At 42.8% G+C, this 21,024-nt stretch overlaps 2 protein-coding genes across 2 annotated transcripts in view; one reads left to right on the top strand and one right to left on the bottom strand.

Moving 5' to 3' along the window:
* Window positions 1–1,041: 1,041 nt before the first annotated feature.
* C8H10orf88 (chromosome 8 C10orf88 homolog) lies at window positions 1,042–7,712 on the top strand. Its single transcript, XM_088169419.1, has 6 exons — window positions 1,042–1,293; window positions 1,415–1,606; window positions 2,634–2,706; window positions 3,260–3,466; window positions 4,117–4,586; window positions 5,566–7,712. Exons 1-6 carry the CDS (start codon window positions 1,127–1,129, stop codon window positions 5,792–5,794), a joined length of 1,338 nt encoding a protein of 445 aa, XP_088025545.1. The 5' UTR covers window positions 1,042–1,126; the 3' UTR covers window positions 5,795–7,712.
* The window catches only part of LOC106855150 (scavenger receptor cysteine-rich domain-containing protein DMBT1-like), a 67,712-nt gene continuing 53,309 nt past the window's right edge, over window positions 6,622–21,024 (bottom strand). The window contains 11 exon segments of the mRNA XM_088168529.1: window positions 6,622–6,735; window positions 7,403–7,536; window positions 8,469–8,737; window positions 9,064–9,452; window positions 9,972–10,192; window positions 10,981–11,204; window positions 11,914–12,076; window positions 13,073–13,287; window positions 18,450–18,555; window positions 19,160–19,195; window positions 20,077–20,136. Of these exon segments, the coding sequence (XP_088024655.1) occupies window positions 6,622–6,735; window positions 7,403–7,536; window positions 8,469–8,737; window positions 9,064–9,452; window positions 9,972–10,192; window positions 10,981–11,204; window positions 11,914–12,076; window positions 13,073–13,287; window positions 18,450–18,555; window positions 19,160–19,195; window positions 20,077–20,136 (1,931 nt within the window).

Here is a 21,024-nt window from a genome sequence, read left to right as displayed (position 1 = left end):
GAAAATAAACGCTTCTAAAACCGGATGAGTTTGTAATGCATTTCAGAAGTACCAAGCGCATTTAGGAACACAAAAGTGAGACTGAGACAACACACTCAAACATTTACATTAATTAATTTTAATTAATTCTTTGATTAAAGCAGAGAAAATCCAGTTTTCCATTGCTGGTAAATCCTATAAAACAATGCCATAAGTGACAAAAAGCAGAATGCTGGCTGTATTTGCTGCATTAGTTTGTGAAAGCCCGTTCAGGTCCATTTCCCGAGTCACAGACTGAGAACAGCCTGAACATTCCTGCACTGAGCCCTGGGTGGAAAGCAGAACTCGATACCCTCATTCCCTGGGTCTGTGTGTGCCACAGAGCAGCATTCTCCAACTCCAGAAGGTGAGATCCTACTGAAAATTAAATGAACCCCATCTTTTATTTATGGCCTCTTTTATTCATAGCCTCTCTCCTGTGCCGTGCGCTATCAGGACAGAACACGGGAGAATCCCGCTGCTCCAAATTTTGACATATTCAAGTTTCACGGAATCCAAGAATCATTTCAGTTGGAAAAGACCTTTGAGATATTGAGGCCACTGCGGGGGAAGAACCTTTTCCTAATATTCACTCTGGGTCTCTCCAGGCACAGTTTCAGGGTCAGTCTCTTCTTCCAAGCAGTCCGTGGCAGGACAAGAAGACATTGTCTTAAGCTCCACCACGGATTAAGGTGGACATTCATGTTTAGGGTGGACATTACGAGGAATTTCTTCTCAGAAGGAGCGATGAGAATTGGAATGGTGGGAGGTGGGGAAGTCAGAGGTGTTTTAGGAAAACCTGGACGTAGCACTCGGTGCCAAGCTATGGTTGGCACGGTAATGCTGGGTCACGTATGGCACTCAGTAATCTCAGATGTGTTTTCCACGCGAATTAACCCCGGCTCTGAGGTTCCCCTCCGCCACCCCCGGGCCCACGGCTCCGCTCCCGCCCCCGGCGCTCCCTCAGGCGGTTCCCGCCGCTGCCCAGCGCGCACGCGCGGAGCCCCCGCGCGGCGCAGGCGCGTCCGGGCCGCGTTGGCCGCCGAGGCTCGGTCGGTGCCGCTGCCCCGGCCCGGTGTCCCCGCCGGGCGCTGCCCGCGGCTCCGCCATGTCCAGCGGCTGCGCGGCGGCGGTGGCGGAGGAGGAGGAGGAGGAGGAAGAGGGAGGCCGGGAGCCGCGCTGTGTGTCGGCGCGGTGCTCTTGGCCCTGCGCGCCGCCGGGCGGCCTGGCCCGGGCGCTGTGCCTGCGGCGGGGTGCGGGGGACGGCGAGCCCGGGTGAGGGCGGCGGGCGGCGAGAGAGGACGCCGGGCCGGGCCGGGCTGGGCCGGGCTGGGCTGGGCTGGGCTGGGCTGGAGCGGGGCTGGCGGGACAACACATTGTCGCTTTCCCCCCGCAGCAGCGAGGCCGTGCTGGCGGAGCGGCGGGTGGACGGAGAGGAGCCCTGCGAGCTGCGGCTGCAGTGCCGGCCCGGCGCCGAGATGGTGTCGGTGGGGATCGTGAGCCAGGCCCGGAACATGGAGGTGTACGTGGGTGAGGAGTACTGCGGCACCGGCCGGGGGCAGAGCCGCGGAACCCGCCCGGCCCCGGGGTGAGTGGTGGGCACGGCTGGGGCTGGGTCCCGCACACGCTCCAGAGCCCGGAGCTCCGTGCGTGTCTCTGTGGGTGCTCCTGCTCTCAGAGACCTGGTGTCTTCAGCAAGGCTGAGACAATTGAGGTTGTTCAGCCTGGAGAAGAGAAGGCGCTTGAGGAGGCTGTAGAGCCATTTCCACTGCCTGAAAGGGCTGTGAAGGAGCTGGAGAAGGATTTTGGACAAGGGCTTGGAGAGATAGGACACAGGGAATGGCTTCACACTGGCAGAGGGCAGGGTGAGGTGGGATGTTAGGAAGAAATTCCTCCCTCTGAGGTTGGGGAGGCCCTGGCGCAGGGTGCCCAGAGAAGCTGTGGCTGCCCCTGGATCCCTGGCAGTGCCCAAGGTTGGATGGGAATTGGAGCACCCTGGGATAGTGGAAGGTGTCCCTGCCCATGGCAGGGAGTGGAACTGGAAGACTTTCAAGGTTCCTTCCAACCCGTTCTTGGGTTCTATGAAAGACCTCTTGTCTCTTTGATAAGTAGTCATCTCACACTTCAAAGAACAAGACAGAAGATTTAAAAAAGAAAGAAGGTTTTGTTTTCCCCTTCAGTACTTCCTTCCGTGCTTTGCCAGGGGAAGTAAAGCAATGTTTCAGTTTTGTTTTTAAGTCATTACATGGCACATCTGCTGCTTAATTAGCTAAATAGAAACCAGTCATCTCAGAGCCTCAGGGAGGATATGTGAATAATGTACTGAACCTCAGAAGCTTCGCTAGTGCACAGTGCATGCACACATACTAGTAATTTTTTACATAAATATTTGATAAGATTCCTTACAAGTTGCATGTAAGCATTAAAGCTGCTATTAGAAAGAAAAAATTGCTAAAAACTAGAAACTAAAGCTGCTGTTGGAAACCATAAATTTGCATTAGAAATGTGTTCCAGTCAGTCTTGTTTCTTATCTAAATATTTACCAATATAGTCTATGTCTGCCAAAAAAGTACCTTGTATATTGATGTCACAGCTTGCTTATTTTTTTTTTCTAGTGAAACTGAAGAGGTTACTTTGTACCACAAGTACCTTAAGTTTGAATGCCCTGCAGCCTCCTGTAGAATTAAGGTAGGGAGTTGAGCAGCATTGTTTTATTTATCTTTTGTCTTTTTAATCACTTGATCGACTAAATTACATTCCTCTTAGTAAAATTATTTGGTTTATACTTCATCTCTTCACATAATCACTTAAAAATCTATTGGCTGGTACTTTGTCTTGATGGCAGAGTGCAGCTTTTAAACTGGTGTCTCAGTTTTCTTTTCTTGAAGACTTCATATGATACATATAATTTAGTCTTGGAGAAAAAAACATAAACCAGTGATAAACTGCAGATCTGTGATTAGAACTGTCAGCTCTGGGGTTAAATAAGCCTGTGAAAATCGTGTGGCCACTACTCTTAAATGCTTAGAAAATCTTTATCTTTGGAACAGTGGTACCTGAGTGCCCCAGTCAGAATTTTATGGGGAATAATAGCAAAGAGAAATTGGCTTAATTTCCCTAGAAGAGTTCAGCATAGTTTTTCCCAAGACTCTAAAAACCAATGCATTGTCCCCTATGCACAAAGAAAACATGAAATGTTTTTTTTCCCTAACCAAATTATTTTTTTTCCTTCTTGCAATAGCTGCTCTCCTTTGGTGAGAAACACAGAGTACTCATCAGTAAAATAATTCTAGAAGTGAAAGCAGTGTCTGCAAAACTAGCAACTGATTTTCCTTCACTAGGCTCAAGCATAGATCTAGACAGAGTGCAAACTATAATGGAATCCATGGGATCTAAGTTGTCTCCAGGTGCTCAGCAGCTCATGGACATGGTCCGGTGTCAGCAGAATGTAAGTCACTTTTCCACAAGCACAAACTGGCACTTTACCACTTGGGAATGTTCTGAAAAGGTTTGGGGGTTTTTTAATCTGCACTTTCTGCCTTTTTCATCCTGATTTATCTGCTGCCACTCAATTGACTGCAATGAGTAAAGATTGTGTGCTCCAGGATTGTTATTATATGTGCATGGTTATAATTTTAAGCTTCACTGGCACCCTGCTCTCCTTCTGCCTCTTTCCATTGTAGCTGCTGGTCAAGGATGGTGGGCATTTTCCCTGGAAAGTTTGGGGTGTAGATAGCTGGGCTGGTTTGTCTCTAATGGTCGTTATAACCATGTCACCTTCAATTAAAAGGAATATGCTCTCATAGAACATTTACTATAGATCCTAATCCTGCAAAGTGGGCTGTATCAACAGAATTCTGACTCCATCTGATGTTAATAACTTAGTTTTGAGGTCACAGCATGGTAGAAATGAAGTCAGTAGAGCTCTTTTCTTACTTAGACACTGACAAGATAATTAATTCTTCATATTTACAAGGAATGTAATTCCAAACTACTTTTAAAATCTTTACTAGTAGAATACTGGGTTATAAAGTATCTATTGTTGTTATATAATTTCCAGTATATTTGAATACTCAAATACTCTTTTCTCCCCATCAGAACAGTTTCTCTCTTGGAGACAAACTCAGTTGGATCTTGGGGAAATATTCAGACTTTGGAGGTGACCGTGCAATGGATGGATTGCACAGTGCAGCCCTTCAGTCATCACTGAGTCCATCAGCCAGTGAAGCTTTGCCTGTTAAAAATCATTTAACAAGTGAAGCAGTGCATAAAGATTTAAAAATAACTCGTGATCTGAACTCAGAGGTACCTGAAAGAGGGAATACTTTGGATTCTGAAAGACTTCCTACCCAGCAAAATGCAGTTGACCTCAGGAATGATTTGAAAGTCATGGGATCTTTGCAAGTGAAGCAACAAGGAGGTGACACTCCAAACGTGGCCAACCCACAGGTGCTTCTTCCTTTTCTTCAAAACTTGTGCACTCAGGTGAATCACCTTCGGCTCAAGGATGGAGAGAGGCACCTCAGGAAGAGTGCAGTGGCTAAAGAGGAAGGTGTTCAGAGTGCTGGGTGAGTTAAGTTTGGTCAATCTCTCCAAGAGGTATTGGCTATTTCTTGACAATTTTAAGCAAAATGCATAATGTAAGAACTTTCTTCTCATTAGCAGCAGTAGTTAATCTTAGAATTCATGGTTTTGAAAGCTGTGTGATGATGAGTGTTACAGTTTTTCAGATGAGCTGCTTGAATGTAGGTGTTTTTCAGAAGAAATCACATCATTTGTTGTTACTAAACTATTTTGTCTTCTACCTCCATTTAATCTAATTTTCAAAGGATGTTTCTTCATACACACATAACTTGTCTTTCTCATCTACTATATTTTCATTTTAAATACTTTTACCCCTAAATTCTTACATCTTCCTTTGTTCACACAGTGTGCCTCAGTCTTCCTGCTGTACTTGGTGTGTATCATCCCACTGATCTTCCTGTTCCTCCTCACTTGTTGGCATTTACAGTGCAGGTGTCACAGTTACCCAGTTTAGTACCTCAAGAACAATAGTGGAAATCGTGAAATGTGGAAATATTGTGTAGGAATCAAGATTTAATGGAGACTGAATATCTCAGCTCCAGTATTTTTAAAGAATGCAGATGCAAACCCAGAGAGTTGCATAGTTTGGATAACTCTTGAAGCACTTTTGCTGACAAGGACAGTCTGCCATGCTGACAGAATACAAACTGTGTATATTGTTGACTTGTATGGATTTTTTTTTAATGTACTTAAGGTCTCTAATGCATAATTAATTGAGCCTTTGGAAAAACAAGGTTGAAATAAGATGACTATATGCAATAGCGTGTTTATAAAAAAACATTGAGGTTTAAAGTGTGGCAGGTAGGGTATTTTACTTGTGCTAAAAACCTAATGCCTGACAAAGTTCATTGCCTAATAAATGAAATTTTACATTTAAAAGATGTTCAGGTGCCCAGATTTCTATTTTGCCCCTTGTCATTAAGAAGTAGGTTATACTTATTCTTATATTTGCTCTTCTTACAGAGTGGAACAACAGCCTATTTGCTCCTATTTGGAAAAGATAATTTCAAAAAATCTGGATCTGATGGAGAAGAAACTGATGGACTATATTGACTGCCAAATCCAGGCTCTTCAGACACACATAGACAATAAAATGTTTCTCTTGATGGACTTGGTTCAGAACTCAAAACCAAACAAAATTTCCCAAGCACACTATGATTCTAACGAGGGGTTTTCTAATGGAGAGAGATAGAGATTCAGAGGTAGGGTTTCAATGTGAATACATTGAGTAATTACACTTTACAAAGCTTAGTATTTATGCAGTTAAAACTATAATGAACCTCAGTGTTAACTTGCATTTTGTTACTGTAATTCTATATCCACCGTTGTACACACTTGTTAGTTTTATGAAAGATCTTAAGAGTATGTGTTTTTTCCTGAAAGAGAGTTTTGTATGCCCTTTGTGGCTTATTTATTTAAAGAGCATTGCTAGAATCTGTATGACCAGTCCCCCAGTTCCAGTTTGAACAATGGAGTACTCTAAATAAACTGAGTTACTGCTTATCTTTTTAACTACATGTAATCAGTTCAATTTTTTTGGTTGTATTAATTTTTGATGTGAAATGTGTTCTCAGTAGAACAGAATGTAGTTTGTTTGTGGTTTTGTTTTTTTGGCAGTCCTGTTGAAGACATTTATTGTTCCACCTCTGAAAGGAAGGTTGGATTGTCATTGCCTAATTTGGGCAGTTTGTGGAGCTGTCTTTAGAGAGCTAGGGAAGTGTGAACCCAGCCTGTGTTCTTTGGAAGCCTTGTTGGCTGTACAGGCACCTAAATTAGGAATCCAGGCTCCTTAGGACATACCTACAAGACTGTGATACTTTTTTCCCTTCTAAACTACCTGAGTGTGCAGGAACAAGTGAAATGAATGTGTGCTCAGCAGACTTTATCCAGGTTTCATTATCCTAAGAAGTGCAAGTACTTCATCCATGGTTCCTCTCAAGTGGATGTTGTTCCCAGACAGGATGTGCTGGGGTAACTCCAGAAGACCAGAGGAGTTTTCCTTACTGCATCACACTTCCTTTAACCCGTTGGGATTGGTTTTGCTGTCATTTGGGGAGGTAAGAGTGTGACTCCAAATCCCTCTTCTGTGGAAGGTTGAGTTTCAAACTTCATTCTGTTTGTTGCTCTTGGATTCTGGGGTGCACCATTTAAATTGGAGGTGTGGGGACTTTATGCTAAACCCCTCAGTATGTGCACAAACATTTTTGGCAAAAGCTGTTGATGGGGAAGCAAGTGTTGACTCAAAAGCAGCTAAGCATGTACAAGCCAGTATCTTTATTTTCTCTGCCTGATATTTTCTTCTCCAGGAAAACTGATGTTTTTTGAAGACTGTCAGATCCTGATTGTATAAACCCACAGAAGTAGATTTGGAAGAGAGGATAATGTACTTTGAAAAGACATCTTGCAGTTGTCCCTGATCTTAACTCCTGCCTGGTGCAGTTTCAAAGTAATTCAAAAAGATACGTTTGTGGTTTTTTTTAAGACAAAAGGACCTTAATTATCTTGTACTTCATGCCTGTAAAGGTATAAAGTGTATCCTGAGGTAGACACACTCTTTTTCAACTCAGTGACTTGAGATGGTGTACTAAGTTTAGAGGTTTTTGGGTTTGGATTTTTTATTTGATAGCAAAAGAAGCTGAAATGGATTTCTAAGTGTTGTTGAGTTCCAATGCTGTTAATGTAATTTTTTTTTATTTTTTCCCTTTTCCCTCTGGTTGACAAATATGAATAGCAGTTGACACTAAACAGAAATCTCCAGTAGTTAAAATGGGCTCTGGACATTTTGATAGCTGTATCCTACCTGATGTTTGTGATGTCTTAGTGTCACAGCTACCACAATGAGAATGTTTGAAATTAAAACCACAAATGCCAGAGTGTAGAAGTTGTATTGTTGCAGGTTTGGTGTTTTTTCAGCTTCCACTTCAGTGAGGGATTCTGTGTAGAGAGAAAAATAAAGTGTTTAAAGTTTAGAATACTATATGATTTAACTGGGAATTAAATAAGCATTTTTTGAGTTATTTTCATTTGACATGACCCACACAGAGTGCAAATCCTGAATATGTAGTGCTGAAGAGTTGTAAAAATTGGTAATAAAACAATCCTGCAGAACATCATGATGTTCAATTCTTTGGTATTGCTGCAGCCAAGTTTTTGTCAAGCAGTGCTGTGACCATGAGAGAGATTTGAGACATTTGCTGAAGCAAGGCTGGGCAAAAAAAAAAGCTACTTGTGGTTCATGTGGTTTCCTATCTGCTCCTCGGTAAAACTCATTTTTTAAATTATACCTGATGTGATCTATTTGCACTTGAACCCTTTTCACATTAATATGGATGCAAAGTCTTTCACTATTGAAATAAATGAGAACATATCTGAAATGTTGCTAGAGTTCAGAAAGGTTAATTTAAAAAACCATTCTAATTACTATTAAGAGCAAGATTAATTCTAAATATTTCCTAGATCTGATAGCTGAAAGCAAGTGGCCCAATGTGCTTTTCTCAGGTGAAGCTTTGGGCTCCATTAAAGTGAGAACGACGAGCACAGTGGGAGTAGCAATACAAGCTTTTAAAAATAGCTTTTTGCATATTTTGTAGTTTCTATTTGCTCTCAGTACCTGACCACTGTAGATCAGACTGCAAATGGCACCTAAGCTTGGTTGTCTTACAAACACCTCTGCAGCTCTAATTTAAAGGCATGGTGCTTTTGGTTTCTGCTCTCAAGACTTCTTTTTATTCCTGTTCTGGCCAGTGCATGAAATGGGAGGATTAACCTTGCCTGGAATAAGTCAGCTGTCTTTATTATCTGCAGCACCAACAATAAACCTGAGTGAGGTGCACACATACGAATATTTTTATTTTTTTCCTTCTTACCCGAGTGCTCAGCAGCCCTGAGATCTCTTTTCAGGCGGATGGGCCCCACTACAGTGTTGGTTTTCCATGTGTATGGGGAGATGGCTCTTTTCTGCCTGGAGATGCAGCCCCTGGCACAGCGAGAGTTGGTGGTGTTGCTGTCACAGATCACAATGTCACAATGGAGATAAACTGATGGGAAGCTCCGCAGGAACCTGAAGGCCCTAAATTTGAATCTTCCATGGTTTCCAAATGCTGGGTAGGTTACCACAGTGTCATCTTTATTGCAGCTGCAAAAGAATGTACAAATGTGTTAAAACAGTCCACCTAGAATAATCACTCTTGCTAAGTCCTGTGAACTGTAACTACAGTATTTAACCACTGTTAAATATTTTTACAAGTGGGCATTCAATGATTGCTTTTTTTTCTTTGCCCAGTATAATTTGGTGCATATTTTTCCTAGCTCTGTTAGTGGAAGATCTTTAAATTTTTCTGCAACTCACTTCCAATCACAGCCTACTAAAGAAGGTACGTGGAAGAGACAAAATGGAAGTGCAGTTGACATTTGGATTCCATTTCCTCACACCTTAGGAGACTGTAATAAAATCAGCCTTACCCACTCCTGATCAAGTCATATGTCAGTGATCCAAAATCAGGCTGTGGAGATGCTGTGCAGGTATCAATGAACACCTGGAGATTTGGGTCAGTGGAATGAAGAGTCACTTCAGTAAAGAGAGTTTGGTTCAAGTCTACGTAGTATGGGGAGTATTGTATGGGCTTGGAGAACAAATCTGACTCGTAGAAGGCCATGCTGACATTGTACCTCCCCCCAGCAGTCAGGTTCTGGATGGCATTGTTTGTTGTGGTGTAAATGACTTCCAGGGTTTCATTGTTCTTCATTCTGCATTGTGCAATGATCTCAGTGTTCCTCTGGCGGGTGATGATGGCGTTGCCAGCTGGAGCCAGGGAGATGGTGTTGGTATAAGTGATGCTGTGGCCTTCATCCTGGGAAAGGAACCGTGGGAAAGGCTCAGCTGGGATTGCACAGCAGAGCAGTTGAAAGGAATTGTAACTAAAATTACAAACCTGTGTTTATCAGAGGCTCAAGATACCTTGGAAATGCGAAACAGGCTGCAACCAAAAAATCTTATCAGCCCTCTGCCTGGTTTTTTCCAAACACTGAACCAATCCAGGAAGCAAAAAGGTTGAAGATTAGAGCATGGAGTGTGGGAAGTACCAAAGCTATTCTCTAACCACCCTTATCAAAACAGTGCTATGAACTAGACCCTGGGAATCTTTTGGGGCTAAATTTGTGTGGATTCTCCCATATTTCTTTTGAAAGGTTCCCTGATCATCAGATTCTTAAAGAGGAAAAAATGTTCTTTGTACTTTAAGGAAACATGGAATGGGATGAGCTAAGTGAAAATAAAATCAGTTTACTTACATGCTATTCATACACTGCTTTTATCAGCACTTATCTTTCCTATGCTCTTGTTAGCTTATTCATATTTTTATCCCCTTTACCTTTTTAATTGTTCCACAGCTGGCCAATGGGAAGGAGAAGATCACTGAATCTGTTACAACTGGTCTGCAGGATGGATCATTCAGCTGCAGGTCAGCTTCCCTAAAGCCAAGGGAGGCCAGGTAAGACTTGCTCAGAACAATTCTCATGCTGTCTGAAAAGCAGGTAAGGGTTGCTGCCATTGAAAAAGAGCAAAACAAAACCAAAAACACATTAGGACAAACTGCAGTGGTCATTTCTCACTTTGTCTAAATCCTTGAACCTGTCACATGATTCTGGATTTGCCAGTGAAAACGCTCATGACCACTTGAGGTCATGCAGAAGTTGCACCAAAATTTTGTGCTTAACTTCAGAAGTAGAGCAAAACCCCATAAAATCCATGCTGAAAGTTTAATTTAAAATCCAGTAACACAGAATGGTCCTCTGCCTTTTTAAAAGGGAAAGGGAATCAAAGTGCTGTTGCAGAATGGTGGGTAAGGAAATTGATTTATCTCAGATATTGAGGCTTTAGAAACTCCTTTCTAGCTCAGTTAATGGGAAGATGGGCATGCAAGGATATAGGAACAAAAGGACAATAAGGTCCAGCTTAGGGGGAAAGGAAATTGCAACCCACATAAACTCTGACCAGTGCAGACCAGGGAAATTCCTGAGTACCTTAGGCAACAAAGCCATTTAAACAAACCAGACAATAAGAGTTTATCTTTGCATCTTAGCATGATAACAATGCCTGCTTTGTACAAAAAAGGGAAAACCTCAGATTTTAAATGGTGCCAGCCAGAAAAAAAGACCCAATAGTGAAAGAACTGTTTTTCTTTTGGAGATGGGTCAGGAAGTAACTTCTGCTCTATAGGTGAGATAATGTGGGATTTTTGTGTATAAAGAGGGTTGAAAGGCTACCAGTTAAAAGGCTTAACTCCTCAGTAGCAACCATCAGATCTTTTGGATGTTTGTAAGAGAAGAATCATGTCATAAAAAGAATCAGCATTCTCTCCATGTAGCAAGGGCACTCACCGTTGGGCTCCGTGGGACCTGGCAGGGAAACACTGGAATACTGAGCTGAAAATCCTCTGTAGGAGTTGGTGTCGTCTGTGGACAGCACAACTGTCATTGCGTTTGAAGAAGACTCAAATGTGGGCCGGGCAAGGCCACAAGCTTTCCCCAGTAATCCAGATTTTGTGGTGGAGCCATCATAGACTGCTGTGAAGTCAAGTTGGCAATTTCTGTCCAATTCCAGGCTGCAGACACAGAAAAAATCGTTACAGGGAAATCTGTGTGCAGACAGCTTTGGTTGTACTGGATAGAGGATCCAGTGCAGGTAAAGTGTCTGAGAGTTCAACTGAAGTAAAAGAATGGAGAACAGAACACCACAAATAGACATTATTAAAACCTTATTTTAAAAAAAAAGATGTTATTAAAAAAATTGGAAAATATTTTTTTAAGTATAAAGTTGGCTTCTGTGGGCCTCTGGAACCTCTTGTGTGTATCACAGATGAAGATTCTTGCAATTTTTCACCAGTGGGAGGTGGATTCTCCCAGAAGAGCATTGGCAGATGGACCCTGGCCAGGAATGCTCAGAGCACGTTCCACCCTGTGCAGAATTTATCATCTCAGAGGGTAGTGGTCAGGGTGATGATTTCCTGTGGAACCCTTTACATTTCATACTGAATTCTTGCAGGGCATTCTGCAGTCTGAATGTCTCAAGAAATGGACCTACACCTCGTGGTTGGTCACCTGAGGTGTTTTCTGCATTTCCCTGACTGGCCCTGTAGCAGCTTTAGGGTAATGTCCAGGCATGTGAAATACTTTGCAATCATTTTATCATAACAAAACCTTTTATTTTAAAAGTGTACAAATGTTCTAAAAGTTAAAAAGCGCTTCTTCCTGTGTTTGACAAAGTAATGCCTTTAAACAGAATGAATAAAGAGCATTAGGGAATTTACTCACAAAAAATCCTGGAACTGTAAGTTTATCTTCGAGTTTTTTGGTGCTTGTATGTGCCAGACACAGTATCTGAACTGAGGGTAAGGTGCTGGGTAGTTGGGGCTGCTGAATGTCCCATTGGGACCAGTTAATTGTCCCCCACAATTTTCATTTTCTGGAAAGGAGATATATTGGTAACAGAATAAGTCATATAATGAGTCATATATTTAAAAAAAACAAACAAACAAACAAAAAAAACCCCAACAAATCGTTATGTAACTACCAGGATTGATTATTTAGGACTCCAGTCCTTTGGAAATTATTAAAGGTACTAAAGATGGAAATTCTATAGGGAATTTGAGGTCAGGTGGAATTACAAAATGGAGCCAGTGGTCACTATTGCTGTGAGGCTCAGTGTGATGACACCTGAGCTGCCTGTAGATGAGTTCACTTTGCTACTGGGAGCAACTTAGTGAGAGCCATATTTTGGTTAAATTTGGTGCCCTCTCAAAATGATAATGAAGATGCTACACCAACCATACCTGGTCTGTATGGAAGTGCAAAATCTGCAAGTATGAGAGAGATTTTACTTGATAGGCAAAGGCAAAAAAAAAATCAAACCAGTGGAACTTCAGACAGATGTAGACTAGAAATAGGACAAAACTTTTCAGCAGCAAAATTAGACTGGAGCAGCATGAACTGAGATTTGGTAACTACTCTGTAAAGTTGTACTTTGAAAGAGCTTGATACCATGCCACCAGGTCAGCAGAAGCAAAGGGACTGGTCACAAGCTAAGATTGATTTTCTCTGAGCTATTCTTATCTTTTAAAAGAAAAAAAGTAAGGAGCTTCTTGAATTAATACCCTTACTGATTTCTGTGATCTGTACTTGACAGGAGTTCTGACTAGATGGTCAAATTCTCCTGGGTAAATGCTGTAATATATTTGCAAGCTGACTACATTTCATAGAAGTCTGGAAGTAAAAGTCCCATAATACCTCCTTTGCCATCACTTTTCTAAGTAAAATTTAACTTTTTAAGATCTCTGTAAATGCATTGTTTGTGCCCCTTTCACTGATTTTTGCCCCATTCCATTCTCTGAAGCCTGAAGACCTGAGTGAGACTAATTAAAGTTTCTTTTATTATATTTCATTGCTGTAGTTCAAATGTTATTTAATGACTTACTTGACCCTGGTGAAAAGAAGTAGTAGTAGACAAAGAAGTTTCGTGTGAAAGCCTCAGCGTTGGTAGTTATGAGAAAAGTTAAACTGTTTGAGGATGATTCAAGCACTGGGACTGCATCTGTGTCATCACACACTTGTCCAAGAAGAGGCGAATCAGTGGAGGGACCATCAAACACTTTAATGCTTTCTGATTCACAGCTTGAAGAAGGAGCAAATCTATTGGAAAAAACGTAGTGAGAATCACCTGATAAATGTGCACATGGGTTGGGACAGTCCCACAAATACAAGCTGGGTGGAGAATGGGTTGGGGAGCAGCCCTGAGGACATGGATTTGGGGATGGTGGTGGTTGAGAAACTCAGCATGACCCAAAAGTGTGCATGTGCAACTCTGAAAATGAATGAGTGTGGGCTGCCTCAAAAGAAGATTGAGGGAGGTGATTCTTCCCCTCTGCTCTCATGGGACCCCACCTGGAATGCTGCATCCAGCTCTGGCACCCCAACACAGGAAGGGTGTGCTGGAGTGAGTCCAGAGCAGCCATGGAGATGGTCCCAGGGCTGGAGCCCCTCTGCTCTGGGACAGGCTGGCAGAGCTGGGGGTGCTCACCTGGACAAGGCTCCAGGGAGAGCTCAGAGCCCCTGCCAGAGCCTAAAGGGGCTCCAGGAGAGCTGGAGAGGGTCTGGGGACAAGGGGGATGGCTTAACAGTGCCAGAAGGCAGGAATAGATGGGGTTTGGGGAAGGAATTCTTTTCTGTGAGGGTGCCCAGAGCAGCTGTGGCTGCCCCTGGATCCCTGGAAATGTCCGAGGCCAGGTTGGACACTGGGGCTTGGAGCAGCCTGGGACAGTGGAATGGGTTTTAACTCACATCCGACCCAAACCATTCTGGGATTCACTGGAGTGCACAACACAGATTCAATAGAGAGAGCCAATGCATTTCTGTGCTATATTCTAGTGAAATGAAACAGTACAAAAGCATACAAAAGTAGGAAATACTTACTTGAAATGGGAGAAAATGAGCCTAATTGTTTGATTTACATTCCTATGGATTTGCCAGATGCAGTTTGCATTTGCCTTTAGTTCAATCCTTAATGCTTTGTTGGGCTCATGAAGTGAAGTCCCACAGCGAGGCACCCCTGTTGAACAACAGCAACCACAAAAACAGCTTGCAAGGGTAAGTTTTCTCTTGCAGTAAATGTTTCATCCCCCATTATGCAATGACTGGCAGAGTCCATGAAACAGATATGAAAAATGCACTAATTGTAAAAACCTTATTTATATGCCTTCAGTTTATGAAATCTGATTAATCAGATGGTAAAAGAATATTTAAAAACATGGTTTATCCTGGTTTTCCTAGTAGCAGAGAAAAGGATCATGCCAATAGCAAAACTGGAAATGCCAAGTGATGAAGAACATGTCAGCAACCCTCTTCAGCAAGATTTGTCAGCACAAGTAATTCAAGCCTTGGGACTTGTGAGTTCTCTTATGAAAATAACCCACAACTTAACTATGTCTGACATCACTGATGCAACTTAATAAGTTGTGAAGTAGTTGAAGTCATGGCCATTGGATAGGAAACTTTAGAGAAAGTTTATAATCCACTCTGAGCATAAGATCTCATTTCTACTTTAATGTTAATGTAAAAATAGTGGTCTAAAGCAGTCAGAACAATTTTCTATAGAGTGCATGCAGACCCAGAAAATAAGTTCAGGCTTTCTGATGGACTCCAGAGGGAATTGAAAGGTTTAGGAGAGATTTTTACCATCACAAATGAAACCTCCTCACTGTAAGAGCATTACAGGTCAGTCCTACCCTCCTGCACTCTGGGGGAGGTTCTGTGGTCAGACACCACTGGAGCAGCTCAGGATATTTCATTATCCTACCATACCTACCCTCCTTTAATCAGCTACATGGCTGATCTGAGCACAGAATGGTGAACCCAGACTGAGCAACAAACAGCTCTTTATTGCTTCTGATTGAACAAAGGAAAAATGAGCAAACCTCTTTCAAAAAGTAAACATTTCCCAATTAGTCTCCTGATTGCTGTTATTCCAATCTAGTATTAATTTGTAAAAGCAAATTTATATTCCAGAGTAAAACTGCTTCAAAATCAAGTACTTAAACTAAAATAGCTGCCATAGGGTGGAATGTATAGAATTATTTTTTATTTTTTTTCATTTTAAATGCTTGCAGTCACATTTAGGTGTCACTATCATGCCATTGGCACATTAAAGTAAGATTTTAGAGGTGTTTAACATTTTGCCCTTCAGTTGCCTATATAAGACCTATTGTACAGGAATCAGTATCACAGATAAACAGATTTCCATACCTGCGAATTCTATTGAGTTGCCTTCACTGAGAGCCAGAGCAGAAAAGAGTGGCAGAAGGAGGAACTGCTTGAGCAGCTGCATTTTGAGGGCAGCTGGAGAAGGCAGGCTTTGGCTTTTCTGACTTTTATACCTTGTGCTATTTCACAATCCTGTGGTACAAGGTATCCTGGAGGGAGGGCTTAATCTGTCAGTCACTGTTCCTTTTTAACAGATATAAATGAGAAAGTAACAGGTGGGCCCATTTCTTAAACAGGCACTGTGTGGAGTAAGTTTAAAGTGCTTTTGTCAGCTCTCATGGTTCAAAGCACATTTTTCAGTAGATTTCATTGAGAGTGTGTTTAGGGGTGTTGACATGAGCAGGAATGTTGTGGAAGGGGTTGACAGACTCCCTTGGGAGACACATTTGCAGTTTTCTCCTAGCACTGCTCAGCAGGAGCTTGGTTTCTCCCACCTTCATTTAGACATCTGTCTCTTTAGGTTACACTGGGCAAATCATTCCCTGTCCTTGCTGAGGAGTCCTCAGGTTGTTAAGTGCAACTATTGTAAAAGAATTTTCATTAATATATTGCTGAAACACCCAGGGATGAGCAAGGGCAGGTTCATCTTTGTCACAGATTAAAAGAAGAAGTTTGCACTGCAACCACTTTGCAGACAGAATTTCTTAGCCCCACACTGTGAGCTACAGAAGAAAAAAGGAATCAGCCTTTCCTTCCTGAGGCAAGGAAACAAGCACAGCACTGAAAGCCTGAATTCCTTTTAGCACAACTTAAACAAAATACCTGTTCCAATATATTCACCCTGTTTTGTCTCATAAGGACCAAAGCTCTGAACTCCAGGGTATTTCTCAGTGCAGCAGTGAGTGCTCAGTCTTTAAAGCTCCTGAGGTTGTGCCAGTGCTCCAGGTGTGCTGTTACCTGGCCTTGGCTCATGGTTTGACCTGTGGGGTGTGGGAGCAGCCAGGGCTCCCTCAGGAGCTGCCTGTGCTTTGTTCCAATACAGGCAGCACAAACCCCACAGCTGTGCAAACAGGGCTTCCTCCAACTTTTCTAGAAAAGTCAAGACCTTCTTGAAACACAGCCAGGTGCCTTTCTTTCATAGTATTGTTTTTTGGGTTTTTTTGACAAAACCATTGTCTTTTATAAGCAAACTGATATATAATGCATATAATGATACTGTATTTCTAATATCAGACCTATGCTTTCTTTAAAACATCTCTCTCTCTGATTTTTAACTCCCTTTAAGGATTTTGAATGCAACAGTCTCTTCATCCTGAAATGTACTTGCACTGCCTTTGAATGTGAAGGCATTGCATACATGTTCAAAGATGTTGCAGAGCATTTGAATTCCCTTTGGCTTCTGGAAATGCTAAATTTGCATTTACTGTGTAGCGTTCTATTTCTTAAACAACCCACACGTACTTGGAAGGAATTTTCAGATGTTAACATCCCTTTTGTGACTGGGTGTGAATCTGCAGTGAATGTGTGAGCTGCCAGTCAGTGCTGTGTCCATCAGAACCAAATGCCCTTTAAATCACTACCTGTGAGAAGCAGAGCACAGGGTTATGAGTGTGGTGGGGAGAGTTTTGTATGAACTGAGCACAACAAGAACTGAAGGAACATTGAGAGGGAAACAAAGTCTCGATGAGAAAAAACAGGCAGGTGATCCAATTATTTTTTGTCACTGAGAGTATTTACTGAAGTTTAGGCTTTTACAGATCCACTGTATAGACCCAAAAGATCTGAAATTAAAGAACCCAAGCTCAGTTGAGATTAAATACCTTTAGATTTACACCCGCTACAGTATATTTTTAGAAATCAGCAGCAGATCTTGGGACACAATGAACAGGTCTAGAGGTGGTCAACATAATGCCATGGTCAGAAGGTTCATTGCTGGGGGACAACGACAACAACAATGCCATCGTTTGTGCTTCTCTTGGCTCTTCTAGAGCCTGGGAAGAGAGGGCCTCTGTTCCCTGGGAAAGGTCGGGGAGGAAAAGGGAGCCTATTCCCTGGGAAAGGTCGGGGAGGAAAAGGGAGCCTGTTCCCTGGGAAGGGTCGAAGAGGAAAAGGGAGCCTGTTCCCTGGAAAGGGTCGAAGAGGAAAAGGGAGCCTGTTCCCTGGAAAGGGTCGGGGAGGAAAAGGGAGCCTGTTCCCTGGGAAGGGTCGGGGAGGAGGAGGAGGAGGAGCATTGCACCCTGACACTTTGCACCGTAGGCAAACTCCGGGCTGTACGGGAGCTCTGTAACGGAACTGCACAAGCCTCTGGCCTGATGAAAGGTGATTCCCACACGTTGGGTCCTTTACACACCTGAAAAAGGGAAAAAAACCCAACCCCACCATGAATTGTCATGTAATGATGGTGACGTGCTCACTAAGCCCGTTTATTTCCTCAGTTGTAAGAAACTTTCTTCCAAAAATGTCCAGCTGTGATGTTAATCTCAGCTCACAGCACTGAACTCCTGAACACAGATGCCACTACATGGAATTTGGTTGTCTGTTGGTGTAATGGGCATCACAACACATACAAATATCACACATGTAAAGTACCTAGTGGAATTTTGGTAATATGTACTAAATCATATTTTAAACTGTAGAGTGATGAGGTAGTGGAATTTTCCTGCACACTCTGCTATGGTTCATGCTTAATTAAAACAAGCTAAAGGATAGTCCAGCCCTGGAAGGAAGGATTTTGCATTTTGAAAGCTTAGAGCTGTCCATGAAGGATTCCTCTGGACAGCCAAGACAACATCAGCATCCCAGCCCCTCTGACATGTCCTAGAAACCCTGCCAGCATCATCTGGTGCCATAAACCAGTGACTCCAGCAAGAATGGCTCCAGGAACATCTGGATCAACAGACATGCACTGAGAACGCTGCAGAAATAGTGGTATTTTGCAAAATTTTAGAGTGATTAGTATTGGTAGTATGGGTATGACTGAATAGTCAAATCAAGTTGTACCTGAGCATTTGAGGGGTGTAAGAAAATGGTGTGAAATCATGTTTGGCGTATCCCAGCTTGGCTGGGGCATCTCACATGCATGAATAAATATTTACCCTTCCACTGTTATTTTTGGCATCCCAGGTCTCCTTGGCTGGCACACGCTATTTAGGTATATCAGCAACAGCTGCTTCACGTAGTTGGGCAGTGGAATAAAGATTGCTGCAGAGGAAGGAATTGAATGTTGATAAACTCGAGATAAACACAGAGCAAAATGCAGCCATATTAAATACTGGCCTGCTTTGTAAATTTAAATGCAGGCCTGGAATAGCAGCTGAGTGGAGAGGAAATTAATTTCTCTCTCTGATGATAGTCCATTAAAAGCTCATTTCTTCCTCCTACAACTAGCAACTAACCCCAGGGTTACTCCTTGGTGTTGTTCTCTCCTGGAAGAGGGTGAATTTGCCAGGATCATGAGATGTCTCTGCCCGTGAGACAGGGCACTGGGTGGGCAGCAGCTGGCAGGCTATGGGAGGACATTTCAAATGTCTTTTGACCATAAATGATGCAGATCTAGGCCAGCTCATCCCCTTGGCACTCACCACTGAGGATGGTTCTGCTGCCAGCCCTGTGTTAGCAGTGTGTGATCCCTGGCTGAGCCATGACATTCCCAATCTCTCTGCCTGCATCCAGCCTCTCCCACTTCCCCTGGCAGATCCCCTCTGCCAGTGAACTGCCAGCCCTTCCCAGCTCACATCTCTTATCCAGAGTATCCTGCCCTTAGGAAGAAAAGTCATTGAAAAGAGGAAAGAATCAAATACCTTACCTGAGCCTGTAGTTGCTGCATTTGTCTCTGGCTGGGCTTTAAATAAAAAAAAATAAAAAAATTAAAAAAGAAAAAAAAAGTGAGCTGATTGACTAAAATATGTGCTTTTATGCCATCAGATAATAAACATTATAATGAGCAGAACACATTAGGACCAGGAAATATTATTAGCAACAGTTATGAGGAATAGAATTGTCATGGACAAAGTTTTCATACTAAGGAAAGTGTGGGGGCTTGAGTACTACAAATGACATATTACTGGCATTAATGGGAACAAGATTTAATTCTGTTTATCCCTCTGTATGGGGACATAATCCCATGCTCAAATGTCTGCTTTTCACCTAAAGTTCACTTTCTTGCATGCTTTACCAAAGCAGCCAAATGCCTTTTATCAAAGTGTAGCTGATATGGCCAGACTCTAAGGGAATCCCTAAGTCTGCTCTACGAGAAACTGAGGCAGAACGTTATCAATTGTGAGCAGAATTTGCTATTCCATTTTTTCAAAAGATAAAGCCCGCTGTGGAAAGCTAAGGTTCAAAGCAAATACCACTGAATATGTCAAAAGGATCCCCAGTGACTCAACTTCCATGAGGATGAGACTTTGAAAGTGCAGGGGGGATGACTTTATAGGAGTGAGGTGGTCTAGAGGAAATCCAGTTTATACTGGTGTAGTGTATCTGCTCCAGTGAATTCCAATTCCTAAGAACTTTCAGCAGAGCAGGTATTCCTCCCATATCAATACCAAAAATTCAGATACCTCGATTTGTATGGAAGCCAAAAAATTATCCCCAAAGTTCAATATTAATTTCATGAGGTGATGCATGCAGTGGAGACAGGGAGCCTTAGCAGCACATCATCAGATCCCAGCTTTGGTAGAGAATTAAGGGTATAAACCAGGGTAAATCTGCATCACTTACTAGTGGCAATGGCTGTTGTTTCAGGAGTTGGAGGGACTGATGGAGCAGGTGAGCTTGTCACTGTGAGAAGAGAAAATATGAAGTTAAACAATGTCCATGTTTCAAATGCATGGATGACTCACATGAAATATAGTACAGTGTTCTCCACAGCTGAAGAAATTACCAGAAATAAATACCTGGGCTTTCAGCTCTTGTGGGTTCAGTTGTGACTGTCAAAGAAAAAACAAAACTACACTTCAGGATCTGTTCCATTATTGTGTGAGCAAAGCCAGGGCTGCCAAGGGACAGTGGAGCAGGATTTTACTCAAGTTGATGCTTTATCCCGAAATTCTGACCATTATACTAAAGTTTTCCATACCTGCTCCTCCAGGTGTTGTGTCTTCTGCAGGGGCTGATCAGAGACACAAGAGAAAGCAAAACTGTTTTAAACAGGTCAAAAAATGTTGTCCCAGATACCCAAACCTCAGAGAACTTGCAGGTCTCATGGTGCTGCTGCCCAGGGTGAAGTTCCAGAGTGGGAGCAGCCTCAATGGGAGGAAAACACATCCCTGTGCTGCCTCTGCAGGGCTCTGGCCATGGGGCAGCTCTGGGGACCTGGGGGTGTTTGCTGAACACCAGTTTGGGGCTGCTGGGATGAAGTTTCTATCGCCCAGTGCCTGCACAGTGCTGTGTGCTGGGGGGCACTGGACCTGTCCAAACACATCCCAGGCTGTGCAGTGATTGGGATGCAGCTCTGGGGAGTGCAGGAATGCTGATTTTCTGGGAATGGGAGGATCAAATACAAATCTGAGTTTATATTGCTGTCGTGTGTCTGCCCCTTCCCGAGTGCTTTCATCAGGGCCAGTGTTTGTCCTTTCCCTCCTGCTCCTTTATTGTGTCTGGAAGCCACAGGAAGGCCAGTTGGGATTATCTCCAATTCTAATCCCTGAGATTTTATTATTACGGAGA

The sequence above is a fragment of the Sturnus vulgaris genome, chromosome 8 (genome assembly GCF_052056855.1).
Source record: "Sturnus vulgaris isolate bStuVul1 chromosome 8, bStuVul1.hap1, whole genome shotgun sequence".
Taxonomy (NCBI): domain Eukaryota; kingdom Metazoa; phylum Chordata; class Aves; order Passeriformes; family Sturnidae; genus Sturnus; species Sturnus vulgaris.
Note: the sequence above shows the minus strand (reverse complement) of the source record. Positions and strands in the feature narration are given on the sequence as shown.

What these genes read in the sequence shown, in the direction of transcription:
- C8H10orf88 (XM_088169419.1), top strand. Translation starts at nt 1,127, where the DNA reads ATGTCCAGCGGCTGCGCGGCGGCGGTGGCGGAGGAGGAGGAGGAGGAG. An exon ending in GCGGGGGACGGCGAGCCCGG is followed by an intron (nt 1,294 to 1,414) that starts GTGAGGGCGGCG and finishes TTCCCCCCGCAG; the next exon opens with CAGCGAGGCCGTGCTGGCGG. An exon ending in CAGCCTCCTGTAGAATTAAG is followed by an intron (nt 2,707 to 3,259) that starts GTAGGGAGTTGA and finishes TTCTTGCAATAG; the next exon opens with CTGCTCTCCTTTGGTGAGAA.